At 48.3% G+C, this 18,249-nt stretch overlaps 1 protein-coding gene across 1 annotated transcript in view; it reads left to right on the top strand.

Annotated features, from left to right (window-relative positions):
- LOC115463416 (ER membrane protein complex subunit 3-like) overlaps positions 1-17,622 on the top strand; it is a 45,825-nt gene extending 28,203 nt beyond the window's left edge. Inside the window, exons 5-8 of the mRNA XM_030193885.1 lie at positions 6,247-6,328; positions 6,461-6,540; positions 11,386-11,468; positions 16,597-17,622. Coding sequence (XP_030049745.1) covers positions 6,247-6,328; positions 6,461-6,540; positions 11,386-11,468; positions 16,597-16,725 — 374 coding nt within the window. The 3' untranslated portion in view covers positions 16,726-17,622. The remainder of the gene's footprint in view (positions 1-6,246; positions 6,329-6,460; positions 6,541-11,385; positions 11,469-16,596) is intronic.
- The last annotated feature ends 627 nt before the right edge of the window (positions 17,623-18,249 follow it).

The raw sequence follows: 18,249 nt of genomic DNA, 5'->3' as shown, positions 1-18,249 counted from the left end.
AGCAGAGTATTCCTCTGGGTAGTCCTCCCTACGAAAGGAAGGGAGACAGAGCTGCTGATTCACATGGAAGCGAGAAACAATCTTGGGCAGGAAGGAAGGCACTGTGCGAATAGTCACTCCTGCCTCAGTGAACTGCAGAAAAGGCTCTCGACATGAGAGTGCCTGGAGCTCGGAAACTCTTCTGGCTGAAGTGATAGCCACCAAAAAGACTGCTTTCAACGTCAGGTCTTTCAGAGATGCCCTCGACAAGGGTTCAAAAGGCGGCTTCTGTAATGCTCTTAGCACCAGGTTGAGATTCCACGCAGGCACCACCGAGTGCAGAGAAGGGCGCAGGTGATTAACTCCCTTGAGAAAACGCACCACATCTGGCTGCGAAGCCAGGGAAGCACCCTTCAGGTGGCCCCTGAAGCAAGCCAGGGCCGCTACCTGGACTTTAAGGGAACTGAGCGACAGGCCTTTCTCCAGACCTTCTTGCAGGAATGCCAACACTGAAGAAATTGGAGCAGTGAATGGAGAACATGAGCCTGCTTCACACCACGCTGCAAAGGTACGCCAAACCCTGGCGTAAGCAGTAGAAGTAGAGCGCTTCCTCGCTCTCAGCATCGTGGCGATGACCTTGTCTGAGAAGCCCTTCTTCCTCAGACGCTGCCGCTCAATAGCCAGGCCGTAAGACCAAAGGGGGAGGGATCCTCCATCACCACGGGACCCTGATGTAACAGACCCTGCTCCACTGGCAGCCGCAGAGGATCGTCGACTGAGAGCCTGATCAAGTCCGCATACCAGGGACGTCTGGGCCAATCCTGACCCACCAGGATTACCCGGCCCGGATGCTTTGCCACCCGGTCTAGCACCCTGCCCAACATGGGCCAGGGCGGGAACACATAGAGGAGCTCTTGTGTCGGCCACTGTTGGAGAAGAGCATCTACTCCCAGGGATCGAGGGTCCCGTCCTCTGCTGAAAAAGCGCGGCACTTGGCAATTGGCCGATGACGCCATCAGATCTAGGCTCGGCTGGCCCCAGCGCTTCGTGATGCCCAAGAACGCCTGAGCAGATAGCTGCCACTCTCCGGGCTCCAAGGTATGGCGACTGAGAAAGTCCGCCTTGACGTTCATGACTCCGGCAATGTGGGCCGCTGACAGCTGTTCCAGGTTCGCTTCCGCCCACTGGCATAGATTCATGGCCTCCTTGGCTAGAGGGGCGCTCTTGGTACCTCCCTAGCGGTTGACATAGGCCACAGCCGTGGCATTGTCCGACAGGACCCGTACTGGCTTCAACGCCAGTACCGGGATGAACTCCAAAAGCGCCAACCGAATGGCTCTGAGTTCCAGGAGGTTGATAGACCACTTTGCCTCTGCAGGAGACCAGAGCCCCTGCGCTGTCCTTCCCAAGCAGTGGGCTCCCCAGCTCGACAAAGAGGCGTCCGTCGTGACGACAATCCACTCCGGGGTCACCAGAGGCATTCCTGCAGACAACTTGTCTGTCTGCGTCCACCAGCTCAGCGCCTTGCGCACTGCTGGGTCCAAGGGAAGGCGCACAGCATAATCCTCCGACATCGGAGTCCAGCGCTGCAGCAGAGAGTGTTGTAGTGGTCTCATATGAGCCCTGGCACAGGGCACTACTTCCATCGTGGCCGTCATAGAGCCCAACAGCTGCACATAGTCCCAAGCCCGAAGAGGAGAGGCTACTAGGAACTGGTCCACCTGAGCCTGAAGCTTGACAATCCGATTGTCTGGCAGGAACACTCTGCCCACTTGGGTGTCGAATCGAACTCCCAGATACTCCAGGGACTGAGTTGGGCGCAGCTGGCTTTTCTCCCAGTTGATGATCCACCCCAGGGAGCTCAAAAGAGCAACCACCAGGTTCACAGCTTTGCCGCACTCTGCATAAGAGGGGGCTCGGATCAACCAGTCCAGATAAGGATGGACTTGTACTCCTTCCTTCCTCAGGAAGGCCGCGATGACCACCATTACTTTGGAGAAGGTCCGCGGAGCAGTAGCCAACCCGAACGGGAGGGCTCTGAACTGGAAGTGTCGGCCCAGTACTGCAAAACGCAGAAAGCGTTGATGAGGAGGCCAGATGGGAATATGCAAGTACGCTTCCTTGATGTCCAAGGATGCCAGGTACTCCCCTGCCTTCACTGCCGCTATAACAGAGCGGAGAGTCTCCATGCGAAAGTGCCGAACTTTCAAGGCCTGATTGACCCCTTTGAGGTCGAGGATAGGCCGTACAGAACCTCCTTTCTTTGGTACCACAAAGTAAATGGAGTAACGTCCCTTGCCAAGCTGATTTTCTGGCACCGGAACGACCGCACCCAGGCGGATCAGATTGTCCAAGGTCTGCTGCACTGCCACAGCTTTGACCGGAGACTTGCAGGGAGAGAGTACAAACCCGTCTCTTAAGGGTCGGCAGAACTCTAGCTTGTAGCCGTCTCTGATGACTTCCAGCACCCAAGCGTCTGAAGTGGTCCACTCGCCCAGAAACGAGGACAGCCGTCCTCCAATCTGCACTGGGGGGGGTGGACCAAGGCCCCGTCATTGGGTACGAGACCCTGGGGGAGGACCGGAGGGAGCACCTCCGGGTCGGCGGTCTCTGCGAAAGGAATGCTGCTTGGGGGAGAAGTTCCTCTTGAAGGAAGAGGAGGCAGAAGAGCCCGACCTGCCCGGGCGGTACCGACGGGCTTCCTGAAACCGTCCTCTGGAGGTACCGGGGCGAGTACTAGCCCGAGCCCTGACCTCTGGTAACTTCTTGCCCTTAGATGTGCCGAGATCGGTCACGATTTTGTCCAGCTCGACCCCAAAGAGCAGCTTGCCTTTAAACGGCAATTTAGCCAGGCGGGATTTAGAGGCGTGGTCAGCAGACCAATGCTTCAGCCAAAGCCACCGCCGCGCAGAGATTGTCTGAGCCATGCCTTTAGCTGAGGCCCTCAAGACATCATACAGCAAGTCTGCCAAATAGGCCAAGCCCGATTCCAGGGCCGGCCAATCAGCCCTCAAGGAATGATCCGAGGGGGGAAGCCCGCTGCACCATAGTCAGGCACGCCCTGGCCACATAGGAGCCGCAAACTGAGGCCTGCAAACTTAAAGCAGCCGCCTCAAAGGACGACCTTAAGGCCGCCTCCAATCTTCTGTCTTGGGCGTCCTTTAGGGCCGTGCCACCTTCCACCGGCAACGCCGTTTTCTTAGTCACTGCAGTGATTAAAGAATCCACGGTAGGCCACAGGCCTCACGTTCACTTTCAGGCAAAGGATAGAGGCGGGACATAGCCCTAGCCACTTTAAGGCTCGCTTCCGGGACATCCCACTGAGCCGAAATTAAGGTGTGCATAGCATCATGCACGTGGAAGGTTCTAGGCGGGCGCTTCGTCCCCAGCATAATGGCAGAACCAACAGGGGCTGAGGGAGAGACGTCCTCCGGAGAGGAAATCTTCAAAATGCCCATGGCCTGCACTAACAGGTTGGGCAAATCCTCTGAGCTAAAGAGCCGCGCTGCAGAGGGGTCATCCGCTCCATCCGAGCGGGGATCCGTCTCCTCCAAGGAATCCGCAAAGGACCGTTGGGAGAACTCAGAAACGCTGCCCTCATCTACATCGGAGGAGACAAAGTCCTCCAAGGCCTGGGAATCAACCCGAGGGCGTTTACCTCCGGGGACCTCAACCTCTTTACCAGACGAGGGAGCAGGGGCAGCGTTTTGCATAAGGAAGGCCTGATGCAGCAGCAAAACAAACTCGGGGGAGAAACCCTTCAGACTGTGCACTTCCGCAGCCTGGGCTACAGCCCTAGACGCACTCTCAACCGGCGCTCGCAAGAGCGGGGGAGAGACATGCTGCGCATCCAAAATGGCGTCCGGCGCGACACTCCGCGAAGGAGCCACGCGGGAAGAACGGCGCTTAAGTTTAGCCGCTTTTGTGCCATCACCCAAATTAAGGGCGTTCATGGCATTAACGTCTCCCACCTCAAGGGCGGCCCAAGAAAAAGCCGTCCGAGCCGCGTGGCCGGCCAAGATGGCGGAGGCGAGCAGCGGGGGATGGGCGTTTATGGAGGGAAAAACCGCCACACCGGAGGAAGGACCGGGACACTCATCGGTCACGAAACTGTCACCCAACAAGGGCGAATCAGACTTTAAGACCCCCGCATCCCCTCTAGAAGCGCACAAGCGATCCGGGGAGCGACTCTTTGCGCCCTCGCCCTCCGACGCCATAGGCCACGTGGAGATCAATCGGGGAACCCCCTGCCCGCTATAAAAAGGTAAAAATTACCTGCTTTCCGCTCCGAGCTGTAACGACCTGGTGTCCCAGTGAGTAGCTGCAATAAACGTTTAAATAAACGTCGAAATAAACGCCTTTAAGGACGTTCAAAATTTTTTTTTTTTTTTTAACGGAGCCAGCGGGAGGGGGGAGAAAAGGAGGGACCTGGCGCCACCAGGTTTGCACTTGCTCAAGAAGAGCCCTCAACCCCAGGCACTCAACAAAACCTAAAAATTAGGCTTGGAGGCCTAGCCAGAGCTGCTGCTGTGTGTGACCACCACCTGCTGAGATAGAGAACATACTGGGGAGTTTCCGGCAGCACATGACCACATATAGGGAGGCAAAAGTTTGCTCTCTATCTCCACCTGCTGGTAGATGGACACAACCCACCAGTCTATGGATTGATCAGCATGATGATATGGAATATACGATTAAAGAAAATGGAGGCACCTCTTGCCTCTCATTGGATGGAAGCTGGGCACCCAATAGATAACTGCGATTTGTGGTTCTATACCAACTGCAGAACTTCAGATGTGGAAATGCACCATACAAATTACATCGGCTAGAACAGAAATTTATCTTTTTGATGATACCCTTGAGACAGCTGGTCTAAATCGTGAAATAGAGTGGGAACTAGTGAGATGATTGGGATATGCCCTTGTAATAGAAAGATGTTAGGATTGTGATTGGGTACGTTGTAATTTAGATCAGTATAAAATAAGGATACTGGCCATTCTAGAATACGCATGTGCAAAGGTGCTTTTTGAAGCAACGGAATGTTGGACGGGTTGAGTTTCTCAGCTGTGTCGTGCTAAGAGTATTGGATTATTTGATACATGGTGAGTGTGTTTGGATTTGGATATATTACAACTGTAAATTATGGAATGTATAACTAAATAGAAAATACGTTGTATGCACAGGCTGTGACAGCTCCTGATGACGCCTATTGGGCAAAACATAAATTTTGTGTCAGGCTGGAAAATCACTATAGGAATGGAATAACAGAATGTGTGAAGATTGCCCAAGTTTATATTAACTAATGGGCTGAGGAGTTTTGAAGGACTTCAGTGTCTGAGGACTGAGGTTTTTTTTTTTTTTCAGTTGATGGGAAGAAATCAACTAATTTGGACTGATCTAATTACTGGCATTTTACTTCCGTAATTTTCACCACAGACTGACTCCCAAGGATTGGATAAGGTTTTTAATGACGTTATATATGTGGGGAACGTATGTTGGTTTATGTCTTATATGTTTTTGATAAGATTGCTGTGCTCTATTACTATACTGTAGAAGTGATTTTTGAAATAAATTTGTATAAAATACAATATGATGTAAGAACCTTCTTTAAGACTGGATTCAATATTGAGGAAGCTTTACTTGATTAGATTCCTAAATAAGTATTATTCCATCTTGACATTTTTCATGTTCTTATGGGATCTCTGAGACAACCCAATACAAAATATGATGTTTTTGAATGGTGGAAGAAAGTTGTGGCGATCAAAAAATTACATCCTGCAGGCTTTGTGGAAAATAAAATTAATTGGCCTCATCTGACAATGCTGGCACAGGTGCTCCCACAGGTAGGTAAGTGTTCTAGGAAGGTTCTTTTATAATTTTGTCCAGTCTCTGGCACTGTCAGATATCACTCACTTGTCAGGACTACATAATTTGCTTGTTATTGGAGGATAAATGAGTTAACTAATGGGAGCACATAATACCTATGCAATGATATGGTAGTCAGTATGATCCTCTCGAACATCTTCAGCCTTATAAGTTTCAAGTCATTTTTAATACCAGTGATAGATTGTGGGTGATCACCTCAGAGTTGGCGTCAACTCCATGGAGAGGGCAAGGGCTGTGATTTGTAAGAAGGTGAGTTGAGAAGTCCTCCAAATCTGAGGTGATCACCCAGTCTACTAATGAGAGGAAGAGGGATAGGTATGTAGGATGTATGATCGGCATGGATACATTCTAGTACTGCATGTTTGTGCTTCTCTCCCTCAGCTAAAGTCCCATTTCCACTAACACTGCGCTTCAAGCCCATGTTACAGCGTGGAATTGAGCTGCTGTCCCTTGATGCTTCCTGGTAAGACCTGTAGGACTCTGCTGGGAGGTGGGGGAGCAGCCGGCTAGGCTGTTACTGCATTTCCTGAGAAATCCTGCCTCAAGTCTTTCCATGTTGTTCTGTATTTATGACTGTCCATCTCTTGGATTGCAGGGTAAGTTCGGCCTCCTGGTATTTCCTGAACGTCTTTGGGTTACGCAGCATGTATACCCTGCTGCTGGGACAGGACAATGGTGAGTAACTGAATTCCCCTATCCTCATTCAGCCATATCTTTCACCCTCTGACTCTTGACTCTGACACCTTGGGTAAACCACTCTTATCATCTTGCTTCTTATTTCTGGTCCCTAACTGTATTTAGGGACAACAACATTCTCCTTCTCCTCTTCTTCAGACACTATTTATTTGAACTATCCTTCATTAATAATATTAATTCCTTGTGATCTATACCAAACCAGTACAGACTCATGAGTTATGTCCAGCCACCAGCGGAAGGAGACAGAGAAAACATAGTTCCAAGTACTTTGCCCATAAGGGTATTGTGCAGCCTGGAATGTTCAATATTTTTTCTGTTTCCTAGCAGATGGTGGACAGATTGTGCAGCTCTGTTTGGTGTTTGTCTAGTTACTCCTGTCTACCCTGGGTTTCCCAGGAGGCGTGTGTGTGTGTGGGGTTATAGCCAGTGGTGTGCTGGTAAATTTTTAACAGGCTCTCTCCCCGGTCCACCTCGGCGACCCCCAAAATTGCAGAGCTGGCTATAGCCGGGGGGGGGGGGGGGGGGGGGGGGGCAATGCATTACTCTCTCCAGGCAAAAAAAATTAAATGATCCCAGGTTCCAATCTAATTCATGTTTAATGTGGGATAAAATGCCATAAATAAGTAAATAAATATAAACTTTTAATGTTGAGCACCTGATTTTCAAAGTGAACATATTCCAAACACTATAATGAAAATAAAATGATTTTTTTTTTTCTACCTTTGTTGTCTGGTGACTGTTTTTCTGATCATGCTGGCCCAGTATCCGATTCTGCTGCTATCTGTCCTCTTAACTCCGTTTCCAGGGCTTCCTTTTCCATTTATTTCTTTCTTCCTTTCTTCTTCATTTCTGGTCCTCAGCTTCTGCCTATTTTCTTCATCCATGTGCAGTTTTTCTCCTCTCTTCCTTTTCCCTCATCTCATCTCCTTCCTCACTCTTCTCTCCCCTCCATCCATGTCCAGCATTTCTTCTCTCTCCCCTCCTCTCCCCTGCCCTCCATCCACCCATGTCCAGCGGTGACCCTCCTGTCCCCTGCCCTGCATGCACCCATGTCCAGCGGTGACCCTCCTCTCCGCTGCCCTCCATCCACCCATGTCCAGCAGAGACCCTCCTCTCCCCTGCCCTGCATGCACCTATAGCAACCCTTCTCTCCCCTCCCCTCCATTCACAAATGCCCAGCGACTCCCTTCTCTCCCCTGCCACCCCCTCCCGAGTTCGGGGAATTCAACTCCCTCCCTCCGGATCCGGTCCCTTACGTCAGCAACTTCACAAATTCTTCGGGGTCGCTGCAGGTTCGCGATTCAAAATGGCCGCTGCAGGTTCGCGATTTAAAATGGCCGCCGAGACTTACAAGGGCGGCCTCCAAGACTTCGGCACAAGTCTCGTGAGGCCACCTCTGAAGTCTCGGCGGCCATTTTTTAAATGCGAACCTGCAGCGCCAGCGTGGGAGAGTCAGCGCTTACAGTGACCCCGAAGAATTCATGAAGTCGCTGACGTAAGGGACCAGATTGGGAGGGAGGAAGAGAGCCGGCTCACACAATTCAACAACCAGCTCGCAAGAGCCGAGCAAAGTTAACAACTGGCTCTTGCGAGCCGGTGCGAGCCGGCTCCAGCACACCACTGGTTATAGCTGATTGCCTGGAGTTTGGCTTGGACTAGATGACACCCAGTAAACCAGGTCCCTCATTTTTCAGCTGGGGTGACACCCATTCATACCAGCTCCCTCTCTGGCATCTTGGGGAATGTTATGAGGCTTCACTATCTTAAATTCAGCTGGAGTCCTGGAAGAACACTACAGCACAGCAAGTATATCCTTTCCAGGACAGACCTAGTTCCCTACAGTGTTTCTGACTGGGGCGACACGTTTCCTGTGGTCAGTCCCAGATGGGTTCCTGTCTGGGCTTGGAGATTTTTTCCCTTTCTGTTGAAGTTGTTTCCTGATTTTTAGTAGGTCAGCATTCTTTTAGTGCCTGGTTCCTTCTTGCTGCCAGCACTGCTCCAGTTCGTACCGTTGAGTGGTTCTAGAATTTTTCTTCACTGTTCCTTTGGGTAGGCAGCAGAGATCTTTTGCCCTGAGGAGCAGTCTAACATTGTTGGTAGTGGATTAATGTTCTCTTCTCTCCTTTTGGAGAGGGATTTCTTAGGTTGGGGGGGGGGGGGGGGGGAGACATACCGCCATGCCTGGTCCCTAGGCGTACAGCGGCTCCTCTGTATTTGGCTGTAGGGTAAACTTCTTAGTTGCATAGTGGTCAGGCACCCTCTGTGCATGTGGAGCACTGATTCTTCCTGTGGGCAGTAGATAGCTCCTGCTTCTCTGTGAAGCATAATGCCATTACTTGTTGGGAGCCCATTTTCTTTTATGCATGTCGAGCTTGTCTCTGCTTCTACTGTTTCTACAGTGCTTCCTCCCTGGCTGTGGGGCACGGTCCCAGCATGGCCAGTGGGGTGCGCCTCCATCTCTGGCTGTGGAGCATGACTTCATCCTTGGATGGAGCCCACCGTCTTCTCTAGAGGTCAGCCACAGCTCTTTTCTCTGGAATTCGAGCTTCCCCCCCCCCCCCCCCCCCCCCTAGACATGTACAGTATGTTCTTCCTCTGCTCATCCAGCATAGCTCTGACTCTACTTTTCCGGCATGATTCCTCCTGTGGGAGTAGAGTGCGGCTCCCATCTCTGGCTGTGGAGCATTGCTCCTCCTCTGTATGTTCAGCATGTCTCCAGCTCTGCTTCTACAATATTGATCTAGAGCGCGTTCCTGTCTCTGGCTGCACATCAACCTCGTCTCGGGATACGTAGCATGATTTTTCTCTGGTTGGACGCTGGGGCTCCATTTTTGAATGTAGAGACCGTCTCCAGCCCTGGCGCTGGGAACAGTCTACTTCTTTAGAGGTAGATGACGACTCCTTCTCAGGGTGCAAGGAGTGGCTCTGTCCCTGGATGCCCAGTATGACCATCCATCTCCATTCCTGCTTAGTGGGAGCAGCTTTGTTGCTGATGACAAAGTGCAACTCAATTTCTGGCTGTTGAGTTTTCCTCCATCACTGGAGCTTAAGCAAGGCTCCTCCACTAGTTTGAGTGGAGCTCCATCGGTGATCTTCAGGCAGGTCTGTGTTTTGCTCGACTTGTCAGCCTCTCGGTATATATCTTCAAGGTGGAGTGCAGTAGGGGATCTGATCAAGGTGTCCTCCCTAGGGGAGGGTCGAGCTACTGATCTGGTCTGCACGACTCAGTCTTGTCTCTGTCCCTACTTCACAGGTGTAGCTTTTTTTTTTTTTAACCTACCTTCTATTCACCCTTTTGCAGCTCCTGCAGTGTGACTCAATTTCATCAGTTCTGTATTGCTCTGTATATTTTTCCTTTGGTTCCTGCATGCTGCAGGTTTGGGGGGGGGGGGGGGGGGGGGACACACAACATGCCTTTGTACTCCAACGGGCAGTTTCTCCCTCTTTTATACTTCAGGGTTGCTGCCTTATGTCTCCCTGTGACCAGTTTGGGATACCACATGTGGTATCTGTCCTTTCATCTGGGATTCCCACTCTTCCTGGTATCTTTGCCCGAACAGCTGCTACTCAGCTATGGACACTCGCACACCTTTTCAAGGTTGGTGAGGCGTCCGTATGTCTCAGACCCTGTGCTGTTCTTACTTTTGGGTATCCAGTTTTGCTCGGTTCAGTTTGTACAGGCTGCCCTCTTCTTGGATAGAGTGCCATTCCTCCTCTTTAGAAAGTATTCTTTTCTTCTATTGTCATGCGCTATTCTGCTTTCCTTGCTGAGTCCCTCTTGTTGTGTGATGGGCTCGTTCCTTCATGCCCAGGGGGCCATCCAGATCTTGGGACTGTAGCTCTCTGCTATGCTGTTTTCCTTCAAGGTTAGGGACTCAGGAGTTTTTGGTAGCATTGTCAGCAGCCCTATCTGGACAGCAAGTATCTGATGCTACCTAGCAGTGCAGTTCGCTGGCTGGTGTTGGTTCACTTCTTTTTTTTGGGGGGGGGGCCCTGGTTGCTATGACGGGTGCCTTTCTTTAGCATCCCCCAAGCTTTAGGTGTCCTATGTTCTTGTGTTTTGCTACATTTTCTGTGGGCACATCTTGGTTTTTTTTCTACAGATCCCCAGTCAGCGTTCCTTTCTCGGGGTTCCTATTGTGCGCTTGTCTCTTCGATGATGAGTTCTGTTGCACCTGTATCTCAGTTTTGGGGTTCCTACCAGACAGGGAGCATTGCTTTGCTATATCCCATTAGTCTGGACTGGGCTGGTATAGATGAAAAGGAAAGTTATTGTCTCACCTGATAATTTTCTTTCCTTTAGTTATACCAGACCAGTTGCTTCTCTTAGATTCCATCTTCAGCACATCAGAGTCGTCCGGCTCCTGGGTCAGGGTTATCTCTGTTTATCGATTGAGTTTTGCCTCCTTTCATGAGTGGCCAACTCTTTTTCCTGCTACCAATTTCTACCTATGGGCAAGATTGCTTGGCTATTCAAAATACTGAACATTCCAGACTGCACAATGCCCTTAAGGATGAAATGCTTGGAACTATTTGTTTTCTCTTTCTCCTTCCACTGGTGGATGGACATAACCCATTAGTATGGGCTGGTCTGGTATGACTAAAGGAAAGAAAATTATCAGGTAAGACATATTTTACACTCCAAAAAGAAAAAAAAAAAAACAGTTTGGTACTAGAAAGTGAGTTCCTGGTTAAAATTTACAGATGAGTGGGTATATGCGTGTGTGTTTTATAGGTGTACCATCCATCCCATTTTGAGATGGGGGCAGATAATGTTGGGCTACCCTCAGTGTATGATACTCCATTTTTGTTTTTCATTTGCAGCAGCAGACCAGAGTCGAATCATGCAGGACCAGATGACAGGTGCAGCTATGGCAATGCCTCCAGACCCCAACAAAGCCTTTAAGGTAAGCTTTTGTTCATGCAACAACTGCTGTGGCTGCTCCCTGAGAAGCAGGTGGAATGGAAGACGGACTAGCTACTACAATGTAGTAGGCTTTGTTAGAAAGTATATGGGGACAGACCTTAAATCTAAAATATGTCAACTTTGGAAGAAAATCTGCAGTAGAGAAGATATGATAAAGTAAGTTACATGTATCAGATGTTCTCTGAGGACAGCAGGACATATATTCTTACAGGTGGGTGATGTAATCCTACAGAGCCCAGCACAGAGATGCTTTCTAGCATTCTTCCTGGAAGCTTTTGGAAGTGTGCCATTGGCCGTGCACGCATCTTCTCACTTGCTGTTGCCACGTGGGACCATCACAGTCTAATGCAATAACTGATAGAATTCAACTCCTAAGGAAGTGGAGCAGTTATGGGCTTTAGTCCTCTCCAGCTAGAAGGCCAAGACTCTTGGGCAGTCTAAAGCATGCACTGTGCTTTTGCCAGGATGGGCATAGGGTTTTGGGAAGAATGTTGGTAGAACAATCGACTGGTCAAGATGGAATTCTGTCACTGTCTTTGGAAGAAACTTATTGTCGTGATTAAATCTTGTCTAAGGAGAATCGGCTACTCGAGGCTGGAGCTCACTAACCCTGTGGCTGAACTGAAGTCACCGCCACCAAAAACAAGACCTTTCATGTCAAGTATTTCAGATGACAGGTGTCAAGTGGCTCTTAAGGAGCTTTCATGAGGGGTTTGATGGGAAGTTTAAGAGCATGTCCTGCATGAAGTGAACTGAAGTCTAAAAATGGGTTTACACTCGACGTAGTGATGATATGATCCAGTTGCACCAAGGTGAACCCTTACCGAGCTGATCTTTAAACAATTTATACCAAACAATATGGGGTAATGAGGAGCATGGTTACCCAATCTTGTTGTTTCAGAAGAGCTCTCGTTAGGAGAGGATTTGGAGGATAGGTGTACAAACGGCCCTTCCCTGTAGAGGAGAAAGGTATCCAAGGCTAATCTGTTATGTGATTCCAGTCTGGTGCATCACAGGAAACTTTGTTGTCCAGGCTGAATGACCACTTCTGAGCTTGAATAACCCTACTCACCCGGTCTGTGACAATTGTTCTTTTTTAGTAGATAAGTAGCTCCAAGAACCATCCCATTGGAGATAGCCCATTGCCAAATTCTGACTGATTCCTGACACAGGAGGTGCAAAGGGCAAATTGGTTCAAAATCTGATCTCTGAATCCTTTAGAGCATTCCAAATGGCCCATAATTCTAGGAGGTTGATATGGGACAGCCTTTTTTCAGCAGACCACTGACCCTACATGTGGAGTGCATCTGTCATCAGTGTCTTGTAGAGGGGAGGAATTTGGATGGTAGTCCCCTAGCCAGACTGTCTCAAATCATCCACCAACACAGCTCCTGAGAGAAGGAGTAACACTGGTGGCATCTATTAGGTTCCCCGTGGCTTGAGACCACTGAAAAGCTAGAGTCCATTGGGCATGTCCTGGGTGTCACATGTACTGTAAAAGCTAGTAGTCTGTATCTGCTGAGCTGAGACCAGCTAGCTCTGACAAACTTGGTGTGCCATGGAAACCAAGGTTTCCATATGCTGGTGTGGAAGGAAAGCACTGGTCTAAGCCAGGTGCGAAGGACTCCTATAAGCTCCAGTTGCTGTGTTGAGATAAGGTGGTACTTGAAGTAGTTTACAATACACCTTAATAGCTCTAGCACATAAATAGTCCTGCACTTGGATTCTTGCATCTCTACCTTTAATGTGCTGTTTACCAGCCAGTTGTCCAGCTATGGAAACACATGCACTTCCAGTTTGCATAGTGATGCTGTGATTACTGCTAGGGCGTTTGTAAACATTGTGGGAGTTGTCATGAGGCCAAATGCCAGAAGACGGTACTGGTGGTGTTTCTCAACTCGGAAAGCTGATGAGGATGTATCTAAATGTGGGTATAGGCAGCCTTTGAGTCTAGAGAGAGAACCAATTGTTTTTATGAAGCACGGGAAACCATCCTTCAATGGGCCCTTAGGTCTAGGAATGGGACAAAATTCCCTCGTTTTCTTTGAGACTAGAAGTACATGGAATAAAATCCCTGCCCTTTTTCCCCCTGGTGGAATGGGTTAGACTGCTTTGGCCTGTAAGGGAGTTCTTGAGTAAGCAATTCTGCAAGCTTAATTTTGATGTACTCACTGGGCAATTTTAGAGGTTGTAACCCATTCACAGTATTTTCAGAACCCATTAGTCTGAGGTTACAATAGGCCAATGCTCTTGGAAAAGATTTAGCCTCCCTCCTAGCAGTAGGTGTCTGAAATGGGTACTTTGATTGTGGCTATGCTCTCTTTGAGTCAATCAAAACTCCATCCTGTTTCAACTAGGGAGCCGGTTGGGACTTTTGAGCTCTCTGCTGGCATGAATGGGAGTTTTGGGCAGCTTGGGGTGGACAAGGGGAAGGAGGGAGCCTACCTTTTGAGAGACCCTCCTCTGGACTCTGCCCGAATACCTGCTGGAGGAGGAGGTGCACTAGGAACGGGCTTTAAAGTAAATGGATAGTATCAGTATGCTTCTTTATGAGGTCAGTGGTCTCTTCCGTCTTACTGCCAAAAAGACCATCAATCCAGTATGAACATCCACCAGCTTCTCCTGAACCGCAGGCTCTAGATCTGAAGCACACAGCCAGCCGAGTCTGTGCATCTCAAATCCCATGGCAGAGGCCCTGGATGCCATATTGAAAGCATCATAGGCTGCCCAGACCATGTGCTTTCTGCACTCCTTCTGCTTGGCTACTGGCTGGTAGAACGCTGCACCTTTCTCAAGTGGTAGAGTGTCTGCAAATTCTGTTACAACGCACACCAAGTTCCACAAATGCAGGCTCATGCAGTGCTGATAATGTATGTGGTAGGTTAGCACTGTATTCTGAAACACCTTTCTCCCAAAAGACTCCAGGCCCTGAGCATCCTTCCCCCATGAGTATGTGTTGGAGCTCTTGGGTCTTGTGAGAGCATACGACTCTCATGGAATGGTCAGCTGAAGCTTCTCAAAGGTGGGAACTTTTGATCAGGGTTCTTCCTTTCCATCTGTACAGATGTAAGAGTTCTGTGCACAGGCACTGTTACAGCTTCCTTGAGGCGTATTGAAAGTGAGTATGTCTAACAACTCAGCCCTGGGCTGATCCTCAACGTTCAAATCAAAGGGGATGGACTTTGCCATCTCCCACCAAACTTTATGACAGAGTTCCTCAGGGAGAGACTTTCTCCAATGTGTAAGAGGGATCTGAAGAGATATCAAGAGACCACCCCCCCCCCCCCCTCCTAGGAGAGAGGTCCTAGAAGTAGTCAGTCACTCAGAGAAATATTTCTCCCTGAAAGTTTGAGTCTGCACTTGCCTCCATCAACTGACCTGTTCAGGCTCTGGCTAAAGTGCTGAGGGACTGGACAACACCAACGCAATAGGTATTTCCACCACCCCTTTAGGCTTTGGCAGAGCATGGATCTCCAGAATGGGTTGGAGCACTGCCAGGTTTGGCATCAAAGCCCTTCTACCACACCATTTTGTCTAGTTAGAAGGTGGCCCATCTTGTCATGGAGCATGGTCTGGATCCACTCCTCAGGGTCAGCCATTGGTAAAAGCTGTGGACCAGGTGGAATGGCTATGCCCCTCAAAGGCATCAGGGGCAAAGTGGAGGCTGATGCAGCTGCTGATTCTTTAGAGGGTCTCTCATGGTATGGATACTTCAGGTACAAATGTCGATACCATGGTGCTCTAGCTGCTGTGGTTCGAGGGAGACTGATGTCAATGCCCCCTCAGCATTGATGAGGACGAAGATGAATCCTTCCTCATCTGCAGGGTGCAGTTGAAGGATGGCCGAGTTAGGCGGAGACCTCTTCAATGCCATCCCATCTCCAGTGTCTGGCAAAGCTCTGGGAGCCACTGGGACTAATGCTGAAGTTGATAGACTGGACTTTTCTGCACCAGAAATTCATTTGTGTTGTTTTTCATGGCCCTTCATACTTATCTTGGAACAGTTTTTACAAGAAGAAAGATCAAAGGCACCAATTATGGGTGTAAGTGAGGGACATGGTCCTGCTGCATAGAAAGCACTTTCTAAAATCACTGGGCATGGGAAGAATAGCCAAGGTGAAATCAAGTGATTATGATGAAAAAAAAATACTCAGCTGAGATGCTCAAGGCCTAAGGGGCAAGTGAGCAGTGGAAAATAAAGGAAACTTTAAAAGTTCTGGAAAATACTAAAAGGGAGGAATAACCTGCCTGCACATAGGCACTTACATGCCACAAAAAGGAATCAAAAATTTTCAGAGCTACTGAAAAGGCAGAAGATGGAAAGAAAACAGCAGATTGCCCTGGTTCCGTGTGGCACACTAGGTAGGCAGACATGCATATGTACTGTAGTACGCTTCCAAAAGTTTGCAGAACGAATGCTGGGAAACATCTCTTAAAATGTAAACACTTAAATACCTCCAAGACATAAATGCACAGGAAACAGTCCTCTTGCAATTAAGAGAAAGCTCTGAAATAAGGGGTGATAGGATGAGGGTGAAAGGGGGGTAGACTCAGGATAATAGAGACTGTTAGTATCTGAATTCAAGCAAGCATAATACAAGAACAGAGGATCTGTGATAGAGAAGAGGGGATTGGTAAGCTTAGTAGCTAATGTGGATGGACAGATGATCACTATATGGCAGTGGTCCCAATCCTGTCCTGGGAGTTCCCCAGCTAATCAGGGTTTCAGGATATCCACAATGAACATTCACTGCATGTAGATCTTTCATGAATATTCAGTATGAATATCCTGAAAACTTTAACTGGCTGGGGACTCTCAAGGATGGGTTTGGTAACTAGTGCTATATGATCTTTATTTGGGTTTGTAGACTTTGATTGGAATATCAGGAACAAAGATGTTGCAGGTATACTGGTTTTCATTTACTCCCAAATCTGTGATAGTGTGGATGTATCCCATATTCAGTATACTTACTGTTGTGATTTGTAACATACATACCCAAAGCAGTATGTGAACTGGTAAAAGGAAAGAATTACAGATACATTGTCAGGGTCCCAGCCTAAGTGTTCCTCTATGTACTCTGTATAGTCACTTCTTTCTCTCTGCACAGGCTGAGTGGGAAGCATTGGAGATTGTGGATCATCAGTGGGCATTAGAAGATGTGGAAGAAGAATTGATGGCCAGAGACTTGAATTTTGAGTTCTTCAGCCAGGAACCCCTGCTTTGTACCACTTTCTGAGTCCACCGGGTACTGTTTTGGCAATACCCTGGGCTTGTAGAACAAGAGATGGAGAGGAACTTCAGTACCCCAGCCCTGCAGAAACATCTCCCATGCACCAAGTGCAGACAGAATGACCAACCAGTGAAACTCTCTTGGGTTGGGAGCCTGGAACTTGGATCACAAGGGAATGCAGTTGTAGTATATCTCAGCAAATTTCAGTTCAACAATTGCCATAAATAGCATATTTTTGATAGTAATACCACTGTAACAACCTGGGATACCTCAAAAAGACAGAGGCCACTGTTAAAATGTGCAACAATGTTATGCAGAGAGCACATGCTTAATTGTTTTAGGAGGGGTCCTGCCTCCCTCTCCCGCTATTCTTTTAAAGACCTAACTGTGATATGTCTTAAAATGTCAGCAAATCCAGCTTTACTTATGTTAAAACTGGAGCCCAGCTGCGGAAGGAAGAGGATTTGCTAGAAAAATCTTGTCAGTACTTCGATTACAATTTTTCATAGCTGCCTAATTGTGTGTTTTCACCACCCTCCACTACTATGCATATCATGTGCCTGAGTTAAATGGTAAATTTGATTATACCCCTCTGGTTGCATGTTAGCTGTCTGTGCTGCCTTGAGACTTAGTGCAATAAAACACTAAAGTGAAATTACAAATTTTCCAGATGGTGGTGAACTAAAGTCTGTATTATAGCACATGGTTCCATCTTAACTGTGTATGTAAGAAGTAATTTATATTAAGTTCAAACAGAATCTTTGTCATACAGAGTATTTTGGTAAGAAGAAAAAGTGTTCTCCTGACTGCACTATTTGCAGAGTTATTTGATAAAGTGACTATGCACTGGTGTCAGACTAAAGTTTAAGAATTGTTGAATAAAGTAGTTTGCTGTTAACAGGATTGTTAAGATGATGTTTGTGGGTATCTTAGTTCGGGCAGTCATCCATGTTAAGATGTTTGTGGATATCTCAGTTCTGGCAGTCATCCAAAACAAAAATATGTGCAGCCTCCTTGTACATTTGTCTGTCTTATTCCCCTCCCCCCCCCCCCCAACACTGAATTAAGGGGTCCTTTTCCTAAGGTGTGCTGAAAAATGGCCTGTGGTACTGTAGGCGCGGGTTTTGGGTGCACACAATCATTTTTCAGCGTACTTCTAAAAAAGGTCTTTTAAAAAATTTTTGACGAAAATGGACGTGCAGCAAAATGAAAATTGGTGCATGTTCATTTTGGGTCAGACCTTACCGCCAGCCATTGACCTAGCAGTTAAGTCATGTAACCAGGCAGTAATGACCTATACGTGCCAAAAGCCACTTGGTACGCAGCAGAAAATAGGCTGCGCGTATCCAATGCACGCCAAAAATGAAACTACCTTAAGAGCCACACAGTATTCAAGTGGTAACTCAATTTTGGCACATGTAGACGCTTACGCAGCTTAGTAAAAGGGTCCCTAAAATAGTAGTTTAACCAACTTAGTATGGGCCTTTTCCCCCATGACAAGCAGGAGTCAGTCAGACATTAGCTGGCAGC

This window comes from Microcaecilia unicolor, chromosome 2, assembly GCF_901765095.1.
Source record: "Microcaecilia unicolor chromosome 2, aMicUni1.1, whole genome shotgun sequence".
Classification (NCBI taxonomy): Eukaryota; Metazoa; Chordata; class Amphibia; order Gymnophiona; family Siphonopidae; genus Microcaecilia; species Microcaecilia unicolor.
This window is presented reverse-complemented; position numbering and strand designations above follow the sequence as displayed.